Here is a 22,404-nt window from a genome sequence, read left to right on the forward strand (position 1 = left end):
CTTCACACAGATTTTACCTGTGTGGCCAGCAGAGGGCAGCACCAACTGTTTAATAAATAGCAGAGAAAAGTTTGTTGAACCTCGCTGAGGAAATCAGGGAGAATATGTGATGCTTTAGCGCCATCTGGTGGCTCTGAAATGAACTGATTAACATTCAACAGGTCGGTTGTTCAAAAAATTTGGTAATCCATTTATTTGGGATGGCAGATCACGTAATCCGCCTTACTGTTTTATTGTGATTCTTGCTATTTGTGGCTGCATTATACTGCTTCGTAATTTTCCTGTACATGAAATGTGCTGTACAAATAACCTGCCTTGCCTTAATGACGCACCTGAGCCCTGTGTGAAGGTACCGGCCCAACCTCCGTCATTCTGCCAGAATGAGGGATAAACGAGACGTGGGTGAGGGATTAAATAGTTAGAAATGCCTGCTTTTTACAGGTTCTTTTCTGATTATGTAGTAATGAATGACAGGAAAATGTAATGTTTTGTGTTTCTCATTGGATTTGTTTTGGGGACATGATGTCATGTCTTTTTTTTTACTATGCTGAAAGGCTTAATAGGAGCCTGTCCCAATGTTAACCCAGGTCAGGTGCAAAATACAAATGTAAGCATATGCACCAAATAAAAAGTTCTACTTTTTGATCAGCTGTTAGGTTCTACCTGAAATCCGCCTTGTAATCCTGCCTTCTGTTGGGTTCAGGATAATCCTGTTTCTTTGGATCAAAGTTATCCGGATTCTGCTCAAAAGTTCTGAACAGCCCAAACTGGGGGTTTTATCCGGATAACAACCAGGAATGGATTACGTCAGGGGTGTGAAACTCCAGTCCTCGAGGGCCGGTATCCTGCAGGTTTTCATTGTTTCCCTGATTTAACACACCTGAATAAAATCAAATGGTTCCAACAGCTTCTTCTCAACGTCTTCACAATAACCCATTAATTTCAGTCAGGTGTGTTAGATCAGGGAAACAATGAAAACCTGCAGGATACCGGCTCTTGAGGACCGGAGTTTGACACCCCTGGATTACGTGATCCATGTGGATTTCAGAATCTGGATTTCCGTTTTGAACAACTCATTTTCAAGATTTGATCCCATCCAATAACCAAAATCTCCATCAAGCTGCTGCAAATATAAATGTTGACAATGAAGTCCATTTTAACCTCATCTTAATAGATTAAATTACCTGCAACCTTTGTTTTAATCCAAAAGGGTAAAACAGGTGAAACATCAGGTCATTAAATGTCTGAGCTCATCAGTGGAATTGAAGATCAGGAAGACCAAGAATTTACTCCGGTCCCAAACACAGACGGCTGGAGAAAAACATCCCAGATGGAAATGATATCTGCATGTGTTCAGTCAGCAGAGCAGCCTCCAGCAAGGATGGAGATCTTTTCTCCCCAACTCCACCAGGTTTCATCATAAGAGGCTCCGCAGTGTTACTGACCGGCTGTCTGCTGCTACACTCAGGACAAAAATAACAAATCGTCCTCAGAGTGTAAAAACATTTCCTGCATATAAAGTCAAATTAATGAGTTGATTTAAAGCAAAACATCATTTTCTATAAACTTTCAAGCTGTTCTGTGTGAAAATAAGATGAATCATCCATGTAAAAAGTCACTTTCCATGTAAACAACTGATTAAATTTAATGAATAATGATTTATTATCAATTAGTTGTGTATCACACAAGTTCATTTAAAAGTAAACAGATCAAACAGAAAATGGGTGTAAAATAAATAACAGGATGTGAAATCAGTAAGTTCAATTATAAAATGAATTTAAAAAAATGTAAAAAACAAAAAAAACAGACAGTTTAGTTCATGGTTTCATATAAACTTTATACAGAATATAAACAGAAAAGTCCTAAAATTCCCAGGAAAAGGTGGGTTCACTGACATCGATTAACTGCATGCAAGGACGAGGAAAAAAACTTTCGACTTTTCTGCTGGAAAACTACAAAAGAAAATGCTCAGTTTTATCTTCACATCTGGCTGGAGAAGCTGATTACTGAGTTTCTAACGGTACGTTCGGCTGGTTACAGCAGATATGCTCCTAAAAACCACACACTGCAGATCAGGGAAGGAGTTCCAGCAGGGCTGGCCCTGAAACTGGCTCACGGTTAAAGCCGCCGTCGTGCTCACATTTCTAGAAGGTGAAGAGGAAGCAGGTGATGCTCCTGTGAAGGTGTAAAAACATCCGAGTGATAAAGGAGGACAAAAGCGCACGGAGAGTCCTCTAACACTAAAACCATACAGGAGTGGGTTCAGGTCAGGGTTCCATCACTGGTTTAGACCTGTTCTGGGCTCTGAGTCTGGTCCTCCAATGCCTCCCTGTCCTCCGCAGGATGCCCCTCTGAGGGTGGAGAGAGAGACGTAGAGGAGGCCACCTTCTCCACCATCTCATTGGTGGGAGAATGAAAACCGCTGTCATCATGTGGAGGCTGGAAGGAGTCAGGAGATCCCTCTGGATGGTTCTCCACTGCCAGTTCTCTGGCTTCAGGGAGCAGTTCCTCAAGAGGAGAAGGTGCAGGACATGCCTCCTCCTGGCTAGAAGATGGTTCTCCCTCCACCAGCTCCACTTGAATGACTGGACCACCCTCTGCAGCTGATTCAACCTTCAGCAAGACATATTCTTCACGCTGCTCCTCTTGCTCAGCTGCTTCCTCCTTCAGCATGGAGCCATTTGGCATGCCTGGAGAAGCTCCTGGAGACGTTCCTGGAGAAGCTCCTGGAGACGTTCCTGGAGAAGCTCCTGGAGACGTTCCTGGAGACGTTCCTGGAGAAGCTCCTGGAGAATCTCCTGGAGCTTCAGAGGGAAGGTTGTTCATAGGAAGCGATGCTGGTGATGTCTCCTCCTGGTTGGAGGATGTTTCTCCCTCAACCATCTCCTCCTCCTGAGGGACCAGAGCTCCTCCTGCAGCTGATGCAACCTCTTCTCCACGCTGCTCCTCTGGTTGGGCTTCATTTAGATCCCGACCATTCAACATGTCTTCTGGGTTCTCCAGCTCTTTGGGACATACAGATCCCTCTGGGTCGGAAGGATCATCATGTGAGCCGTCCCCTCCGTCTCCGTCCACCTCTTCCGAGATGGCACTGTTGCTGGACTCCACCAAGCAGGACTCCCCAGGCATGATGTTGGAGCCTTCCTCCTGGATCATGGACACCACCTGCTTCATCCTCTTCTTCTTCTGGGCCTCCCCACCCCCCTCAGCGTCTCCCCTCGGCCCCTCAGCCTCCTCCGGGGCTCCTCCGTACTCCCCAGCCCAGTCAATGGACGGGTTTTCTCCCAGCAGATGCAGGCTGGGGTCACTGCTGCTGAGGACAATACTGTCCCTATACAGGTTGTGTCTTCTCTGGACTGCTGCCTCCTTCACAGCTGAGGACAAAGGAAAGAAGAGAACAGATGACAGTCAACAGGCTTTAGTTGTTTAAGGAAATCTGGTTAAATATCTGCTGCTTGGAGATGGAGACATGGACCATAGAGCTACACGTAGATGGAGGCATAGATGGAGACGTAAAGAAACACAGAGGTGGAGACCTAAATATAGACAGACATCGATGTAGACAGAGAAGTAGAGATGGAGACATTAGCACAGACAGAGGTTGAGACAGAGACGGAGATAGTGACGTAGACTAGGGCTGCACCATATCAGGAAACATGCGATATGCGAGGACACTGTTTAAAGCTGCGATGATGGTGTGATCTGCGAAAAATCAAAAAACATAAAGCTGCTGCTTTGATGTTTTTATTATACGGAGCTCCACTGGTGAGCACAGACGTCTTCACAGCTTGTGTGATAATAACGCTGGTAGCTCGTTTTAGCTAGATTAACTTTCCTTCCCGACCCCCAGTTTGATAACCTCTGGTTTAATGTAATCAGTCCAGATATCCACAGCGCGGTCCTTGTCTGCAGAACTCGCAATAAATGTGCCGCCGCAACCCACAAAACGTCGGGGGGATTCGTCTGTAGCTCCTTGTGGTTGTACCGTAGGTAGCCATTCAAGTAGCAGTACTATGGAGTTGATCCGTTGATATTAGCCAGGAAAATATTGGATTTGATACTTTTTTTGAGTAATGAGATACCACTAATGATACAATTCACGCCATTAGTTTTCACTTCTGAGAGTTTGAGACAAAAAGAGTGTGTGTGAAGCCCAGCAAGTGTTTTCCTTCTGTGTCATGTGTTCATTGCAGCCTCTCAGTGCTGCTGCTGCTGTTAGTGATGAGGTTTTATTTAGATGTTTTACTAGTTTAATGCATATTATGTTTTAATATATTAATCATATTACGCTTCCTTTCTACATTTTTTAAAATTTCTATTTAATAAATATGAATAAATTTATATTAATCTGTAGTTTAATTATTTTATTATTTTAAAAAAGATAATTTTGTTTAATTTACTCATCAGTCTAGTTTATTGTTTTAAAAGTGTTTCTTTCAAGTGTTGATGTTCTTGAGTTTCATATAGATATTAAAGCACACCATACAATCGCAATTTTCCTTTAAAGGGAAGAAGTATCGGTATATCGATAAAAAAGTACCATAAACTTCTGGTATCGTATTGAGAGGAAAAGTGTTGGTACAGCCCATCCCCAACTGTAGGTGGCAGCGGACATTCAGCTTGTGTCCTCTGGTGTTTGGCACGTCTTGCAGACTTCCTGTGTTTGTAGTACGTTATCGCTCTTCTGACCAGCAAAGTTTGAAAAAACTGACGTGCAGTTCATTTAGCTACAAGTTATTCTGCATCCACATTTTTCAAGCTCCCCTCGTTACCTTCCACCATCAACACGCCATCTCTATCTGATACAGCCGTTAGCATCGACATGCTAACGGCTGTATCAGATAGAGACGGAGACATAAACGTAATGAGCTGCAGGTTGTTTGTGTACAGTTGGAGTTGAAGACTGACCCATCATGATGTCCTTCATGACCGAGTGAAGAACCACTTCTTCAAAGATGTTATTGACCAGGATAAAGGGGGAAAAGTCCTCAAAGATCAGCTCCTGGAAGCGTGGAAGTTCCTGGTATGCAGAACAACGAGAACGAGAACTTCTGAACATCAGAATCATATTTGCAAACACGTCAGGTTGTTTTTTGCTTTTGTTTGTCTCGTTTGTCGGAGACTCACAGAGGTGCAGGACGGACCGAGCTGCTTCAGCATGTAGGGGATGAAGATCTGGAGGAGAGCCTCCCGGAAGAATCGCTTCCTCACTGTGCTGCTGTCGTAGTCAAACTTCTGCATAAACAACAACAACAAAACAATAAATAAATAAATAAACTGCATCCAAACATGGGCTGGTGTGTTCCTACCTTGATGACTCTGTCCTGGCAGCGCTGGACGGACTTACAGAGATCCTCCCAACCCTGAGACTCCAGAGTCTGGTGGAGCATCTGCTCAAACGTATATACCGCATCGTCCATTTGCTGTGGACACAGACAGGACAGAGAGGACACAGAGACAGAGAAGACACAGAGACAGAGAAGAGACAGAGGCAGACAGGACACAGAGACAGAGAGGAGACAGAGAAGACACAGAGACAGAGGACACAGAGACAAAACCATCTATTAAACTAGTCTGTTTTAGTCAGAAGTGATGGAGATTTAAACATACGTTTATTTATAAAGCACTTTTTACAGATAAAAATCAGTGTTGTGAATAAAACTGTTGCAACAATTTAATAACGGCATAAAATTAATAACAAGCATCTACAAAAAATTCCTGAATAAAGTAGTTTTCAACTGCTTTTTAACGGAGTCCACGGAGTCGACCACACGGAGGGACATTCTAGTCCGGGGACTACAGCCTGAAAACCAGGTCTCCCCGGGTTTTAAAATGGGTCTTTGATAACAAGCCCAGCCCAAATTTATTTTATGTTCCTATTTTTAGTCTGCTTTAACGTAAGTAAAATATTTTCCCTGGTTTTTCCCAGAGTGGACCAGAGTCTGATGGTTTCTGTGTGCAGGTGAGACAGTTTCTTTATTTCTAATAAAACATAGAAAGTTGTATAAGACGTGCTCTATAATAAAGTTGATTAATTGATGTGACTGACAGGTAAGCAGTGTTCCAGCAGCCGTACAGACCACAAAACCTAGAAAAACTCCTTAAAAAAACAAAACAAAATAAAAAACAAAAAAAAAACAAAAAAAAAAACTCAAAGCTCTGGAGAGACTTTTTGTCTTTTTTGCCTGGGGCTGAACCAGGGACATTCAGGCTGAAATAGCTAACGCTGCTAGAAGAATGGTGAAATACAGCACTGTAATGTGGACCGTCACCTTTCTCATGAGGATCTGGGCCCTCTGGACGAACACCGAGGGGCTGGAGACATCAAACCTTTGCTGCAGACCCTCCAGACTCAGCTGGTCCACCTTCTCATAGCAGCTCTGCATCTTCACTGGATGGAAGGCCAGCATGGAGATCTTCTCCATGTGCTGAAGAGGAGGAGGAGACGGAGAGTTGGGAAGCTTTGGATGGGACTGACAGACTTCTAAAAGGCTTACAAACTTTCATTTCCTCGTCACCTGCGCCACCGTTTCCTTGCTTTCATTATTGAGGGTGTTCTTGCTCATGTCCACCAACTCCCTGAAGAAAAGATCACGGACCTCAAAGAATCCTCGGCTGGTGGGTTCCATGAGCGCGTCCAAGATGGAGCTGATGTAGGGCTGGATGCTGACCTTCAGCAGCTTCTCAGCTTTCGGGAGGAGCGTGGCTGCAGGGCAGAAGGAAACCGCAACGAATGATGTTAGCATGCCGGACAACACATGTCTGGTTGTTACTACAGAGCTGCACGTCAGTCAGCTGAAGACACAGAAATCCTTAAAAACATCCTGTCTCTTAATGTGAGAAACACCATGACCTCTCTGAGTAAACACTGGCTTTTCAGACTTTTTTGGTACATCTGGTGTCACTTGTACGACATCCAGGTGATTTTCTGATCTGCCTGCTCGTTCTGCTGCTACTCTTCCCAGCGTCACAGATCATTTCCATGATCGCTTAACAAAAACACCAGCAGCTGACATGTTCTATCAGACATGAGCGTGATGCTGCCGGTCCTCCTGGTTTCTCTGTGTGATGATGATGAAGCCGTCAGACTGACAATACAACTCCTAAAAATGTAGAGAATGAAGTTTAAATGGAGAAACGCGTCTTAATGACCCTTGTTCGTCCTCTTCTTCTTCTTCTGGGCCTCCCCGCCCCCCTCAGCATCTCCCCCCAGCCCCCCAGCAGATTAAGACCCTTCATGAAAAATCCTGCATGGTTTCTGCTCCTGGTGGTACGGCTCAGCAACAATGCTGTAAAAAACAACTGAACCAAGTGAAGGAAAGTAATTTCTAAACCTTTAACCAAGTGATCTCTGAAACTCTGACATGATCTGACTCAGCAGACACTTTTCTCTACGTCTTTTCATTAATCCTCGGATGGAGCTCCCTTTTTATGACTTCAGGAGGAACCCTGAATATATACACCAAGATGGCGGAGCAGTAGCTCATGAATGAAAAACTACAACTTCTTTAACTTTATTTACAACTTTTTTCTTTTGTTCTCCTACTGAATCTGAATTTTCCACAGATCATGAACAAGGTCACCACACACTTGTTACGGCCCCTGGCCTGTCCTGGCCGTTAGTGTTGGAGCCATGAGATGCTGATCCCACTGCGCTGGAGCAACGTAAGGATTGGCGATGGAAAAAGCACCGGAACTCTGTTCAGGATCACGTCAACAGCGTCAAGCGGGAGGACTCCTCACCCATAAAAGCCTGTGATCAGCAGCATTCATGGCTAGCTGTGTGCCGTAGGTTGGGATGGGCCTGTTCGGAGTTTAGTGGCTGCGTCTGTTGTACGAGCTTTCTGTGGACTGACTTTTTGGTGTAGAGAAAAGACGCTGTCGTTTGGTTTTGGAGAAGCCCTTTGTTTCATACCAGTTTAGAAAAGTAACGCTCTCCTTAGTGAGAAGCTGTGTGTGTGAGTTGTGTTTAGTTTGTGTGTGGTGGGAGGTCCCAGTGTATGACTGGTTGACATTCTTTTGTTTGTGTTTTATATCTTGAAAGTTACCGTGAATCGGACACCTTGCCGGTAGTGGTATATATTTTTTTTGTTTTATTTTTCTCTCTGAACCCGTTTTGTTATTTGTGTTTATAGGAAGACCTTGTTTAAGTTTGTTGCGTGTTGAATAAAACACCTGTTGAATATACCACTTGAGTTATATATATATATATATATATATACCTAGAATTGAGCCTGATCTTAGGGTTCATAACAACACTCCCCTAAGGGGTTTCTGTAGGATCCCCCGTTTTTCAGGTCCCCCGTTTTCAGCATCCCTCTCTTCATTTTCCACCCGTTTTAACTTGTTTTATCTTCAGCCAGGTCATTTTATGTTGCAAACGTGTCAAAATGCTTCGGGGTAAAACTGCAGGAGCTTAGCATGAGCTCTTTATCACTCTCATTAATCATACCAAGAAGCTGTCGTGAAAAATGATTTAGAAAAGCTGCCTGTGTCACAGACTGGTGACCAGATACTGGTTATGGTTACTGGTTCAGTCAGGCTAGAAAAGTAGAAGATATCCTGGATCTGGTAAACCTGCTCCATAGTACTGGGGTTTTCTATGAAGCAACATTTTCAAGCCTTTAGAAGCTCCAGGGAGAAATAAAGGTGTATGAGGTTGTTCTCCAGCTGACCTTTGATCTGGTTTGTGATGTGCTCCTTGGATGTGATGATCTGGTCCATGTCTTTTCGGATGGACGCCTCCAGAGAGGAGTGCGCTGCCTCACACTTCGCCAGCACTGCCTCGTACCGACTCTGGCACTGAGCCTGGACCAGACTGTACACGGCATCGCTGATCTGCAAACGAAAACACAGCAAGGCTGCAACTGTAACTCGTTCTGTAAGGACATGTTCGTCTCACACATGCATCGTAGAGCGGTGGGAGGAGCATCACTTTCAGAGGAGGACATTATGTCTGATATTAAAGACATGAGGATCGCATTAATAAATATTTGTCTGATGGAACGAGAGTGGAGAAGCACCATACCAGCATCCAGTTTCTCTGCCTTTCGTGGAGTTTCCCTTTGAGGCGCGGGGAGATGAGCTCCCTCAGCTCAGGAAGGAGGTCCTCCATCACCAAGTTGGACAGGATCTTTCAGGACAGAAAAAGACTCCTTATAGCAGTGATCCCAACCCTGGTCCTCAAGGGTCACCATCCTACAGGTACTAAGTGTTTTCCTGCTGCAACACACCTGACTCAAATGAAATGGATCTCTGACAAGCTCTGCACAAGTCTGCTATTGTGTGTCAGGTGTGTTGAAGGAGGGAAAAATCAAAAGTCTGCAGGACAGTCGGCCTTGAGGGCCGGAGTCGGGGATCCCTACGTTCACAGACAACAAGGACAATGGTCTGACTTAACGTCAGTCAGCTCTCTGAGTTAACATAACTACTCCATTTTTTCATCAATCAGCAGTTCGAGTGCTGCTAGTTTGATTCCTGGCTTCTCCAAACCGTATGGTGATAACACACACACACACACACACACACACACACACTGAGCTTCACACTGCTGCGGGTGTAAAAAAAGGCCTGTGTACTGCCCTCTGCTGATACGAGCTCTTCTTCCATCACCCTGAGCTCTGTTCAGAAATCCCTCACAATTCAGTCGTAAGAATGATCAGATTAACTGCAGCTGCGTGTCAGGCACACAGTCAGAGATTTCTGTAGCGGCAAAATGGAACGAGGCTGGGTAGATATTACCTGTGATGGGACACCGCACATCATCTCCCAGGTGCCGTAGTGGCCTTGAGCTTGTCTGTAGAGCCGCACTGAATCAGTAAAGGCTGGAGTTTGGACTTTCTCCTCCTCACACAGACCTACAGTTTACAATGAAGCAGCAACAAGTTAGTTTCATGACGTTAGCGTAGATAAGTTAGCTTGGCGAAATTAGCATAGAGTTTTAGCATCGTAAGCCAAGGCAGGTATGGGGTGTATACCCACTTATTTTTCAGGCAGCATTGTGTAAACCCACTTCGAAACCCCCAGTGATGATGAAAATGCTGGTACAACTTAGGATGAAGATGTTAAATACGGTCACTGGGCCCCGTTTTCTTTATTGCTGGGGCCCACATTATGTTTACTCATTAGTTTACCCAAAATGCATAGTTGACTCTCACGAGTCTGTGGGCGGGTTTAGTAAATTCATAACTCTTCCTTTCCAAGATCAAATAGCAGAAATTATGTGACAATAAGCAAATACTACAGATGAATTTTTGGGGTAAACTAAATAAGATAATCTTACATGTCACTGTTTATAAAACTGTGTTTTTCTGGACTACTTTAACAAAAAAAGGGCAAGAAAAAAACAAACAAACAAATAAACAAGAGTATACCCACTTCTTCTGGGTCTACTACACAACAGGTTAGCTTGGAGAGGTTAGGTTAGAGAAGTTAGCTTAGAGAAATGAGCTAACAGGACATGCTGAAGGTTGGGCATCTAAATACTAATGATGCAGGCCCAGGTTTGGACCCAGGCCTAAGTTCTAAACCCTGGTCTGAATGTAGACCCTGGTCCTCGTGCTGCAGCCAGGAGTTAGAATAGTCTGAACATGCAGGAGTGTAACCATAAAGCAGGGGTGCCCAGGTCCGGTCCTCGAGATCTACCATCCTGCAACTTTTAGATGCAACCCTTCTCCAACACACCTGAATCAAATGACTGGCTCGTTACCAGGCCTCTGCAAAGAGGAATGGCATGCAGATGACATCTGATTCAAGTGTGTTGGAGAAGGGTTGCATCTAAAAGTTGCAGGATGGTAGATCTCGAGGACCGAACTTGGGCACCCCTGCCATAAAGCAACAGAGTCGCTAATTTGGCAGCATTGGGGAGCAATGGCGGCGGGTCTACTTCCAGTATTTGCACGGATTCACCTTTGGAAGTAGCAGAAGTGCAATGTCTTTAGCAAGACGTAAATCCGTTTTTTTTTCTTTTTTTATTGTTTAAAGCAGAAATCAGCATTCTATATATTGTACAGCCACATTCTGCTTTGCTCTGCCATGCTTCTTTTTTCGTTTGTTCAGCTGAGCTGTGCTAAACGGGTGAAAGTGCAATAAATGACGTCATCAGGCCGGAAATGTGTGATCATGTGATATCACGATATTACATAATCTACCGGTTTTACCGTGAACAATATAATACTACACACCCCTACTTTGGACTTTTTTACTCATTTCTAGGAATTCCTACAAGTTCCTACAACTACTTCACTAGATCCTAGGGCTACTTCCCAGATGTGTTGGGCAGCCATCTTCTGGTTTCACTAAAAAGTAATGTGGTTTTCTTTTAGGAGGAGATAACGATTTATATGTGTGTTCCAGGTGAATTTATGGTAATTTTTAACTTATTTATACAGCTCTTGTAGTTGGAGGATAAAATTAATTTAATTTGGTTATGTCATTTCAAGAAGGAAGCAGCTAAAACAACAGGTCTAACCAGGAAGAAATTAATGTATGAGTTACAGTTTGGACAAGACTAGTCTTTGGAGGCTGACTGTTTAAGTGCTTGGCTGAAGTGAATGGTGAGAGGACCATCTCAGAGGAAGACATTTTCTGGCAGTGTGATGTGAATAATAGTGAAGAGAAGTCGTCCATGTTACTTGTAACAGCAGAACCTTAGGCCGAATGGAGGAGAAACTGCTGCAACCACACCTTGTTTAGAAAAACTGTAGAAAGTCTGTGTGCTACATAAAGAATATATACAGCCTCTGATCAGGTTCACATGGTGTAGAGCAGCCCTGTCATGCCTGAAGCATGTCAACTATGGCCGTCAACTTTCAGGTTTAACACTCCTGAGAACCTGAGCAGAGCAATCTGAAACCCTTCTTTAGTTTTTACCGGGATATCTAATCTTCAAGTTCTAGAAGAGACAATATAAACTGAACTTAAGTTTCTGTTTCTTTTTTTGTTTGAGACTTCTAATAAAAACACAGCTAGATAAAAAGGAAGAAAATGAGAAGCACTGAGTCACAACAAAGCAGCAAAGCTGCACTTCAGCATCCATCAGATACAAAACATCTCAACTCTTTCAGGAAACTTTGAGTGATGTTCAAAGTTCATCAAGCAGATAAAGGGCCATCACTGCGTTCACATAGCAGATGAGAAACATTTCCAGTTCTTCATATCACTGAGCTGACTTTAACCACCATTGTACCAGTGCTAAAGGTGAGCTTGAGGTGAAGCAGAGGCTGAAGGACTGGAGCGTCGCTCAGATCACCAACCACACTTCAGCACTCGGTGTTCCACTCCCTTAGTAAACACTTTAGCCTAGTATAATGGTATCCAGAGCTGAGATGACTTTTGTCAGGTAGCCCTGAAGACGCCTGAATAGATGGTGTAGATGCTGTGAACAACATCCACTTATGATGCTACTGGAGCTGCTCAATAATAAAGTCGAGGTAAGGGTCTTGTGTGACTGCTTGGCCACAAAAAAAAAAAAGGTCGCCACCTGGATTTAACTAATATGTACCAACCTCCTATTGGATATTTACTGCAGGGTGATGATCTTTCAGCTGCAACAGGTTATTTAACCCCAGCTGATGCAATGAGTTTCTCATGTCTTAAACAACCATGTGGAAAGACATCAGTAGAAACCCGTGGTGTTGGAAAGGATGCTAGTGTCTTTAAGATGGGTCAAATCATTGGCATCAAGCAGAGAAAACTTCTAAGGAGATGCAGAAACTACTAAAACTGGGTTAAGAACTGTACACAGTGTTTCCCCTACATTGACCATGGCCACCATGTCTATATGTTAGCACCACGTCTTTAAAGTGTAGAGAATTAAATTGTTTCACGTGAACTACATCCAAATTTCTCAACTGAACCTGCATTGCTGCATGGCTTGGTAAGCTTAAATAATGTAGGCTATCATCTACGTACCATAATGTATTAACCACTGGTTGTGATTTTAGATGAGCCTGTTTAAAGCAGGGGACATTTGGACCAAAGAGCTGTGTGGCCATAATGAAACCCCTTATCAGTAAGGATAATCAGAAAGAAAGGCTTACTTTGCTAGGGTGCATAAAGATTTGATTGGAAGAAGATGATGAGTCCAGATTTACCCTGTTCCAGAGTAGTGGGAGACTCAGGGTAAGATGAGAAGAAGATGAAGTAATGCAGCCATAATCACTGCCTAGTGCCTACTCTACAAGCCTGTGGGGGCAGTCTATGATCTGGGGTTGGAGGTGGTCAGGTCTAGGTTCAGCCACATTATTTATCCAAACCAGGGTTAGGGTTAGGTTAGGTTAGGTAACCCTGATGGCACAGTAATATTTCAGGATGACAATGCCAGCATTAACGGGACTCAGATTGTGAAAGAGTGGTTCAGGGAACAGGAGACATTGTTTTCACACATGGACTGGCCACCAGAGAGTCCAGACCTGAACCTGACTGAGAATCTTTGGGATGTGCTGGAGAAGGCTTTGCACATTGGCCGGACTCTCCATCATCAATACAAGATCTTTGTGAAAAAGTAATGCAACACTGGATGGTATTGAAAACGGTCCAATAAAGGCAGCCCAACAAATTATTATTATTAAATTCATGATTATTATTATTAAATTCATTATTAACCTTTACAAACCTTGGTAATAGTAACTCCTGTTATGGGTGGATAAAACGGGAACACAGCCGATGACGGGGATTTATTCATTGTTGTTGAATTAAATTTCTATGCCGCTTTTCAATGCACCCAAAATGCTTTATACTGAATTTATTATTCATTCATTTCTCAATTCATACCTGGTGATGGTAGCTGCATGTGTAGCCACAGCTGTGCTGAGACAAAGTGATGGAAATGTGGCAGCCAAATTGTGCCAACAGGTTCTCCGAATGCCACCAAACATCCACATTTATACACCAGCAATGCCGACACTGGAGGCAAGAAAGGTGAACTGCCTTGCCTGAGGACATAACGACAGATTGACTGGGGGTTGTGGGATTTGAACCACCAATCTTTCGGTCATTGGACGACCTGCTCTAGCATCTGATCACTCCCAGAATAATTCCCAGGATCACTCCCAGTGTCAAAGATATTGAGGAAGACTCGCTTTTGCCTCCAACCATTCAGGAACCATTAAGGACGCTCTTGGATAGAAGCACTGTGGAAGAACAAAGTCAGAGTCAGAATGCAACTTCTCCAGAGTATCATTCTGACTCCGACTTAGACCCCCTCCCCCAATAACTCTGTTCATGGAGGCATCTGAAATGCATTCTGTTACTCGTTATCAAACCCCAAGAACTAAGTGAGTCATGAAAAGTTATCTTCATCTGCAATTACCGAATCAGTTTGGGACTGATTCAGAAGATCCAGAGACACTGCCTGAATCTAGGACAACTGGATCAAGTTCTTCTTCTGGCTCCAGCCAGACAGAAATTGACTTTTGTCTTAAAGGCTAAGCTTTATGCTGCCATATACAGTAGTAGCGGTTTAAAAGTTCCCCTGTTTCCATGATGGGTCCTTGACTGGTCCTTGACTGATCCTTGGCCGATCCTTCACAGGTCTGTGGGGGTAATGTAATCCCCCGCAATGACGTCGTCAGCGAGGCTCTGCCCCCAAGCAGCCCAAGTAAAAAAACAGCTGCAATCCCTCTTTTGTCCACGGGGAGGAGCAGTGATTTGATCTTGCTGCTCTCTAAACAGTTTATAATGAGCTGTGTCGCTCATTTGTTGCATTTTTGCCAACATTTAAAAAATGATTTGATTTGAAAATGGCGTCAAATAAATGTATCAAAAAAGCCGACATGTGTAGCTAATGGTGTTATGAGGCAAAGCACAACCTCCTCAAGTCGGCTAAGTGGTGAATGTCACTAGCAGCGAGCTTTCTAAACATCCCGAGGAGCGCTGCCAGCGGTCATTTGACTGCAACGTAAGTTATTCACAGTGGGGGTTGATACAGCTGCTGCATAACTGAATATTGACAAAATCATAACGTAATATCGGCAGGTAAAAATAACATAATACTGATAATGTGTAAAGCAGGGATCACAAAAGTCCGGACCCAGCCCAACCTATATTCTGAATTAGGCCTCAAAGTGCTATTATCCTAAGTAGATAAGTAAATAAATGGTTTATACTGTGAAATGAAGTGTCCCTGGATTTTATTCATAGCGATCTAGTGATAAAACGTGATAAAACGTCATACAACTGTGTCTCAGCGGTGGGACAGCTGCCTGCCCGCTGTCTGAAGCAGGCACATGCGCAAAGGCTGGTAGGAATGACAAGAACCAGCAGCCTATCATCACACAGGGTTTGTGATCTTACAGCCAATCAGAAGCAGAGTAGGGCGGCCATTTATTACAACTCCATAGCCGTGATATACGACAGTTTGGCTGAGAAAGAGTCTCCCTGAGCGGCTCTGTGGAAGTTTAGACGTGCTAAACTGCTCGTAAATATTGATGTGTTTACTTTTCCAAACAAGTAAGCAGGTAAAACTATAGACAACAACTATATAATAAAAGTCCTAAAATACCAGGTTCAGCCGTTTAGTTTTTAATACACTATAAGCATGATAGCGTGACTGGCGGTCATCAAAAGACCGCTGGCGGCGCTTCCAGTGTTTAACACTAGGAAACCCAGAGATTTCTTATCCCTCTACCATGCCCAGAGTACAACCAAAAGGCTGCCCGGTTTGAAATTAACAATTCAATGGCCAACAATTAGCACCTTTACATTTGTAAACACAGCCATTACCTGCCGTTAGCTGTTCAAGCATACTCCTTGGGGGGAGGAGTGTGCTTGAAAAGAGCCTTGTGGACTGTGCTGTATAGTTTCACTCACCACAAACGGTATATGTGCTTTTGACCATTTCTCACATTTTCATGTACCCTTTATTGAGCATTGGTCGTGTGAGTTTTCATCGTCATCACACTATTGTACGCCCAGCTTGCTTTCAAGTGAGAGATTATCACGTTTCTGTTTCCACAAAGGCAAGAAGGAAAGCATAATCAAGTATTTCAAATGAGAGATAATTACATTCCTTTTGACCTGGGAACAGAAAAGCAAAATCAATTTAATGTTCCTCACTTCCTAATATGGTGCAACAAGGTTCACAGTCCTGTTTTTAGTAAAAAAAAAAAAAAATTAAAGAACACCTTACTAACAGGGTGGAATGGAACATAACAGAGTGGAACAGAATATAACAGGGTGGAAAATATTTGTTCCCAATTCCAAATAAAAACGCTTCAATGGCCAGATGATCAGCAATGAATAAAGATATTTCTACAGTGATCCAGATTTTTTGTTTGTTGTTTTTTTTGTTTTACATTTTAGATTTTGTAAGAGATGGGTGTGTTTTAACAACAGCAGTTTTATACGTGACTTTAATCGATAATTATTATCATTATCCAGTGTATAAAAATGTTGGTGTAAAAACGCCAAAGATAGATAAGCATGATGCTGAACTTCGTGGTCTTAGCTCCTGGTTTGGTGTGTCTTGTTCTGTTTATTATCATTCTGAAAGGTATACCAAGTTGTGGGCTGCATATATGCAGCCCACAACTTGAACAAAGGCTAAATTCCTCAACATTCGCACTTGCTCCATAAAATTACCATCTCCAAGGCTCCTCCACCACCACTTTGACTATGGATTGATAAGTAAATGAGCCACAGTTTTGTAATTGTTGCATTGTCAAAACAGTTCTGTTAGTGTTGTCACACAAAATTCAGTAGACTAGTTGGTTCCTATGCAGTGAATTTACATGTTATTACAAAAATACACAATAATAAAATAGGCAAGTGGCAAGATTAGAATAATGTTATAAGTTCTGCGCAAAGACTCCTTTTTCGTTTTCCAAAACAAAACTGACATAAACAATCTTGAAAAAAATGTGCACGTAGGCTATGAGGAAAGAATGAATGCAATGAAGTAGGGACTGGTTGAATAAACACGGTTTAACTGGACGCCTAAGCGAGCGCGTTGCAGGATGGCTCCAGATTTTATTGTCAAATGGTTCCAGGTCAACCAAGTCCGAACTGCTTAGAGCAGAGTCCTGCACGGTTCTGTTTTGCTACACATACCTGCCCTAACCCGTTAGAATGACTCCCGAACCCGACTCGTCACCAATGTATTTATTCCATTTAAATCCGAACCAGACTGATGTTTAACCCGCAACCCGAGCCATTAACGCATCATTGCCATGCTGCACCGCTTCTTTTCCATTATTATAGCCTATTGTTGTTTTATCATTGTGTTAATCTAAAACACATAGATAGCCTATGAATGTTTATTTTAAGCTTGCTCAACATTTTTAAAACAGCTTTATATTCCTCTGACTGAACCATTTCAGAGTGAAGACTAAACCAGACCAGTGTGTTTTATTTTGCCACTGAGAGGGTATTTATAATAGGCTACTCGGAGATTGCTGTGCTTTAACAAAATGTAATCCACCTTTCCTGGCAGCAGCTGTGTTCTCCGTTCCTGGACTACAAATCCGGCGGCAGAAAACTCTGCTGCGCAAATACCAGCGTAAAATAAACTTTCATATATTTTCTCTGTGTTGTTGTAGTATATTCAGATGATAAAACAACAATATAATAAAAAAGAAGACTTGGAAGGAGGAACAGCGGTGCAGTAGGCTATGGCACACGTTAACGTTAAAAAGCACACTGCTTGTTGTAAATACTTGGTTTATGCTTTAAGAGGTAAATATTTTGGTTAACATGTTGAAGAAATATCGTTGTTTCTTTTTTCATCTCTTGCTATGCTATTGAATTTGGCAACATTAACATGGAAATTCACTGCATTAGGACTGACTAGCCTACTGAATTTCTGGTAGCATGACAACACAAACTGGACTCGTTTGACCACTCTTACCCAATGTGCAACAATCACAAAACTGGGTCACTTGTTCAGCTGCCTCATTGCGGCTCATTTACGTATCAATCCACAGTCAAAGTGGTGGTGGAGGAGCCTAAGAGATGGTAATTTTCTGGAGCAAGTGCGAATGTTGAAGAAGGCGCATGTTCAAGTTGGGGGCTGCATACAGTACCTTTTGGAATGGTAATCAGAGCGTGTCGGGGAATAGCCCACCTGGAGGGGTGACGTAATCGGGATTCCCGGCGAGCAGGAAGTCGCAGCACAGCGAGTGTTGGATGTCCCCCCGCGATTAGACACATTGAAGTGGAAGAAATTATCTCCGATCCTGCGTGGGGCTTTTATCTGTCGCCCTGTCTTCTTATGGAGGTGAAATAAATAATATGAGAATAAAATAACCCTTCCTAGCTACCTCAAACAGATTCTGTGTTGCTTGATCCAAATCTGATTTGTCTATGTTAATAATGCTAATATTAAAAGATTAATCAGTATGATAAATACATCCTATTGAGAATAGAGCTAGGGGCTGTGATCCAGTATTTGAAAGGTTTTATTAACCTACTAGCATTCATTTCTGAATAAAACAATTGGCAGCGCACAAGCATGTTACAATTTCACATTCCACGTCAAACGATGATTATGTATTAAGTTTTATGCATTTTTATGAATTGTGACTGGCCATCAGAGGTGCTTTGAGTGGCGCCTCTGCCGGTCAGTGTAAATTCAGATAAAATCTGACAGACTACGGGCGATGAGAAGTCTGTGAGAGAAGCGCCATCTTCTGGGTCTACCCTATATTACAAGGAATGGGTGGAGTTTGATTAAAACATCGACACTCCCAGGAGAAGGAGGGGGCCTCTCTGGCGGCTGGAAGTTGGAAGGCAGCTGGCTGGAACTGGAATGGAACTGGGCTGGAAGCCAGCAGGTATTCGGCTGGCTTTCAGCTTGGATGGGAACTTTTAAACCGCTACTACTGTACCTGCCAGTAAAAGAAGAAATCCTCCACCATGTGAGGTGAGAGTCTGACCTATCCCACATAAATCATAGGTTATAACACTGCAAAGATCAACTCCCTGCCAGTTTACTAACACACCTCACAGTCCAACATACTCATTAGTCTGTTGTGTCCCCACCCTGCTGTGAGTCCAACCTTGTGACTGAGAATGAGGCCTGTGCATCAACACAGTACCTGTTAGGAAATGAAGCCTTCGCTAAGCAAATAGCAGACAAGGAGTTAGCTGTGACACAGATTTCCATCATTAACACTGTCAGTCCAATGTGTTTTTCATAGGACTCAAGGGTCCGATCAGGGAAACAAAATCTGCAAAGCAAAGAAAAATTGTGGACTAAAATGTTTTCTTAGAATATCTTCATTCAGAGTTGTTTTTCCTCTGTGTACATGGGAAAAGCTGAAGATCAAACTGGATGCTGGTGATCTTGGAGACCTCAGGTAGCACTGCAATAAAACCAGACATGATTCTATACTGGAAATCAGTGCATGGACTCAGGAAGACTTCCAGAAATCACTGTCTGTGAGCACAGTTTCCCCTGAAATCTACATGGCTTCACAGGAGAAGAGTCCGGCTGCTGAACTGGCCTGCCTGCAGTCCAGGGGCCTCATGCATAAAACTGTGTGTAGCAAAGCAAACTACAGATGGGGTCCGTAGGGAAAAAAGGAAATGTGGCACACAAAAACTTTCAGATTTATAAAAGCGTGCCCACGCACATCCCACGCCTGTTTCCATTCAAAAATTACTCTAAAAACTCTAATGGACCACGTTGACAAATGTAAAAATGTGTTTAAATTGTGGGCACGGCGTGGGCATTACTGGTGTCAGAAAGCCAGAATAGTGGCAGCAGGTGGCAGATGCTGTCATCGCAGTGTCAGAAGGCAAGACACGCCAGAGGTATCAGAACGTACGGCTGGATATCTCAGTCGGTAGAGCATCCGTCTGCCATGCCGCAGGTCGAAGTTTGAATCCCACAGGGGTGAACAGTAACACCTTCCAGTTGGGGCTTTAGGCAAGACGGTGCAGCCCACAGTCGTTTGTTTGAGAAAAGTGTCTGCTAAATGACAATAATGATGCCGGTGATATCGTCTTTTGTTTTAAGCTATAAAAGTTCCTGGGTGCTCCGGCTGGGTGGGCGGTGCTGCAGCTGTGATTGGAGAGGGTGAGGCCAGAGACTCCATGCAGCACCACAGCAGCTTTGTCCTTAGAGGAAGTCCTGCAGGTGCAGAGGGACACAATCACCGCTATTAACCAGGTGGACAAGGAGTTGCGGGAAATGGAGACTGTCTTGACGAAAAATTGAGACAACAATTACAAAAGGATTGTGTAAGAATAAATAAATAAATAAAGGAAATCTACCTTGTGTGTTTTATAAGCGTTGCATCACTTCTAGACCTCCAGTCTGTCCCACTCTGCTGGATCTCAGAATAAATGACCAAAGCTTAGTTCTTGTATTTTCTTTTACTGACTGGGGAAGTGTTGGCAGCAGACTGTCCATCTCGTCATTTCCTTGATTTTATTCTGTATCGTTGGTGTCGCAGTTTCCCGTTTTCCCAGATTTTGTGTGTATGCCAAGATCCAAGTTTCTGTGGAGGTAGGAACATTCTCCCACCAAGTTTGCTTTTTATAAATCCTAAAAGTTGACTATATTTGCCTCACGCCGGTTTTTGTTCCTACGCCAGCTTGATAAAAGAGGCCCCAGACCTTTCATCAATAAAAAACATTTGGAGCATCATGAAAGCAAAATTTCAGCAACAAAGGTCCAGGACTGTAGAGCAGCTAGAATCCTGCATCAGAGCGAATGGGACAACATTCCTCACCTAAAACTCCAGCAACTGGTCTCCTCACTTCCCAGACGTTTACAGACAGTTTCTAGAAGAAGAGGAGATGCTACACCATGCTGAACATCACCCTGGAACTACTTTTTACATTAAAAGGGTAAAAAGTCTCAGTTTCAACATCTGAGGGCTATTTTCTCTTCAGTTTTTCATTTTGGTTTGGAGAAACCAACACAAAGGCTTTTAGGAAAAATGAATCAGCATCGGTTACCATGGTGAGCAGAAGAGCAGAAGAAAGTGAAGCATTTCAATCTAAAAACCAGCTTGAGTAATGATGTGTGTTATTTATGGATTTTGTCCACCTGTTTTGTTCCGTTTTCTGTAGTTTTTGTTTTTAATAAAAGTGAATGAAGTCCAGTTTAACATGAAGTGAAGGTGCTCCACGATTCAAGACTAATAAGTCCAACCATGCCTGGCTGCAACACACAAGACAGGATCAGACTTGTAAATTCATAAAATTGTGTTATTGTTTCATCTTGTATTATTCAGGAAACTCAAAGTATTCCTGCACTTCCATGAGGCATGAACAAACCCAGAGCTCTGATAGGGATCAACGGCTTAGGTGCCAAATGCAGAAAAAATAAATAGATCCAGGAAGACTACATTTTCACTCTCTGGGCATCATTGTTTCAACAGAAAGTTGCTCCATATCATGACTCAACTACAAGGCTGTATGTATGACCTGGGTCTAAAAAGAAAGCTGAGGTATGTGAGATTTCTACAGACGTGTCAGAATCAAGATACACATTACTGTTACATGTTCACCTGGAACACTGTTGAAAATGTAAATGGTCCTCAAGAACGAGAGAAAGAAAGACCTACAACAACATTGGAATTTGGAATAAATGGTAAATAAATAAAGTATTTTTCAGTTAATTTAATTCAATTTACAGATGGAGTCTGAACTGTTTTCAGTATCTGCTTACGTGCTCCAGGACTCACCATCGTTTGAGTGTCTGACGCAGTCCTGGAGGACGGCGTGCCACTTCTGCTGCTCCTTCTCAGTCGTCACACAGAAGTAGTAGTGGCGGGCGTAAGGATGCCACAGGATCAGAGCAAACTGGCTCAGACACTTCAGGAACGGTGAACTTCCCACCTTGGCTTTCACACCTGGAAAAATGACTAATAAATAAAATGCTTGAGCAGCTTCAGCCTCCTCTTCCTCTTCTTCCTCACTTACCAGGTAGGCTCTCGCTGATTAGATCCAGGTACTGCTCCATGGAGGTCAGCACTTTGTATCCGGCACAGTTAATGGTTCCTTTGGGATGGAGGTGTTTGTCGTGGGACTGGGAGGTGAAACAGAGCATCATGAACATGTCAGCAGATCAGACCAGCATCATCTGAAACACAGCATGTCTCCTCCCTCACCGCTTTGCTGTCATAGTAGCTGATGATGTAGGAGTTTGCCACGAAAACAAAGCGGTTCTTCCACTTCTTGTTCTCCTCCAGGTACTGAAAAAGGGACCCAGAGAAGATGGACTTGTTCTCCAGAGGAATCTGTGGGAGACGACATCTCAAATAAAAAATGGAAAAGCAGGACGGGAAGCCCTCCAAGCTGTTTCTGATGGAATAACTTAGATTTCCTTCAGAAATACAGAAAATACAGAAGCTGTTAAAGCGGTTTAAGCTACACTAAGGAAATCTGTAATCCTAAAACCTATGTTACCATCCAGAATTAATATGTAGGATTTATTTATTTTTTACACAGCAT

The 22,404-nt window shown here is 43.1% G+C and overlaps 1 protein-coding gene across 1 annotated transcript in view; it reads right to left on the reverse strand.

Annotated features, from left to right (window-relative positions):
• Positions 1–1,652: 1,652 nt before the first annotated feature.
• The window catches only part of LOC121648600 (protein Niban 2-like), a 32,856-nt gene continuing 12,104 nt past the window's right edge, over positions 1,653–22,404 (reverse strand). The window contains exons 3-14 of the mRNA XM_041998814.1: positions 22,062–22,190; positions 21,874–21,979; positions 21,636–21,803; positions 9,742–9,857; positions 9,029–9,133; positions 8,676–8,838; positions 6,519–6,706; positions 6,273–6,428; positions 5,310–5,423; positions 5,128–5,235; positions 4,909–5,020; positions 1,653–3,374 (exon numbers count right to left, since the gene is read on the reverse strand). Coding sequence (XP_041854748.1) covers positions 2,287–3,374; positions 4,909–5,020; positions 5,128–5,235; positions 5,310–5,423; positions 6,273–6,428; positions 6,519–6,706; positions 8,676–8,838; positions 9,029–9,133; positions 9,742–9,857; positions 21,636–21,803; positions 21,874–21,979; positions 22,062–22,190 — 2,553 coding nt within the window. The 3' untranslated portion in view covers positions 1,653–2,286. The remainder of the gene's footprint in view (positions 3,375–4,908; positions 5,021–5,127; positions 5,236–5,309; positions 5,424–6,272; positions 6,429–6,518; positions 6,707–8,675; positions 8,839–9,028; positions 9,134–9,741; positions 9,858–21,635; positions 21,804–21,873; positions 21,980–22,061; positions 22,191–22,404) is intronic.

The sequence above is a fragment of the Melanotaenia boesemani genome, chromosome 11, assembly GCF_017639745.1.
Source record: "Melanotaenia boesemani isolate fMelBoe1 chromosome 11, fMelBoe1.pri, whole genome shotgun sequence".
NCBI lineage: Eukaryota > Metazoa > Chordata > Actinopteri > Atheriniformes > Melanotaeniidae > Melanotaenia > Melanotaenia boesemani.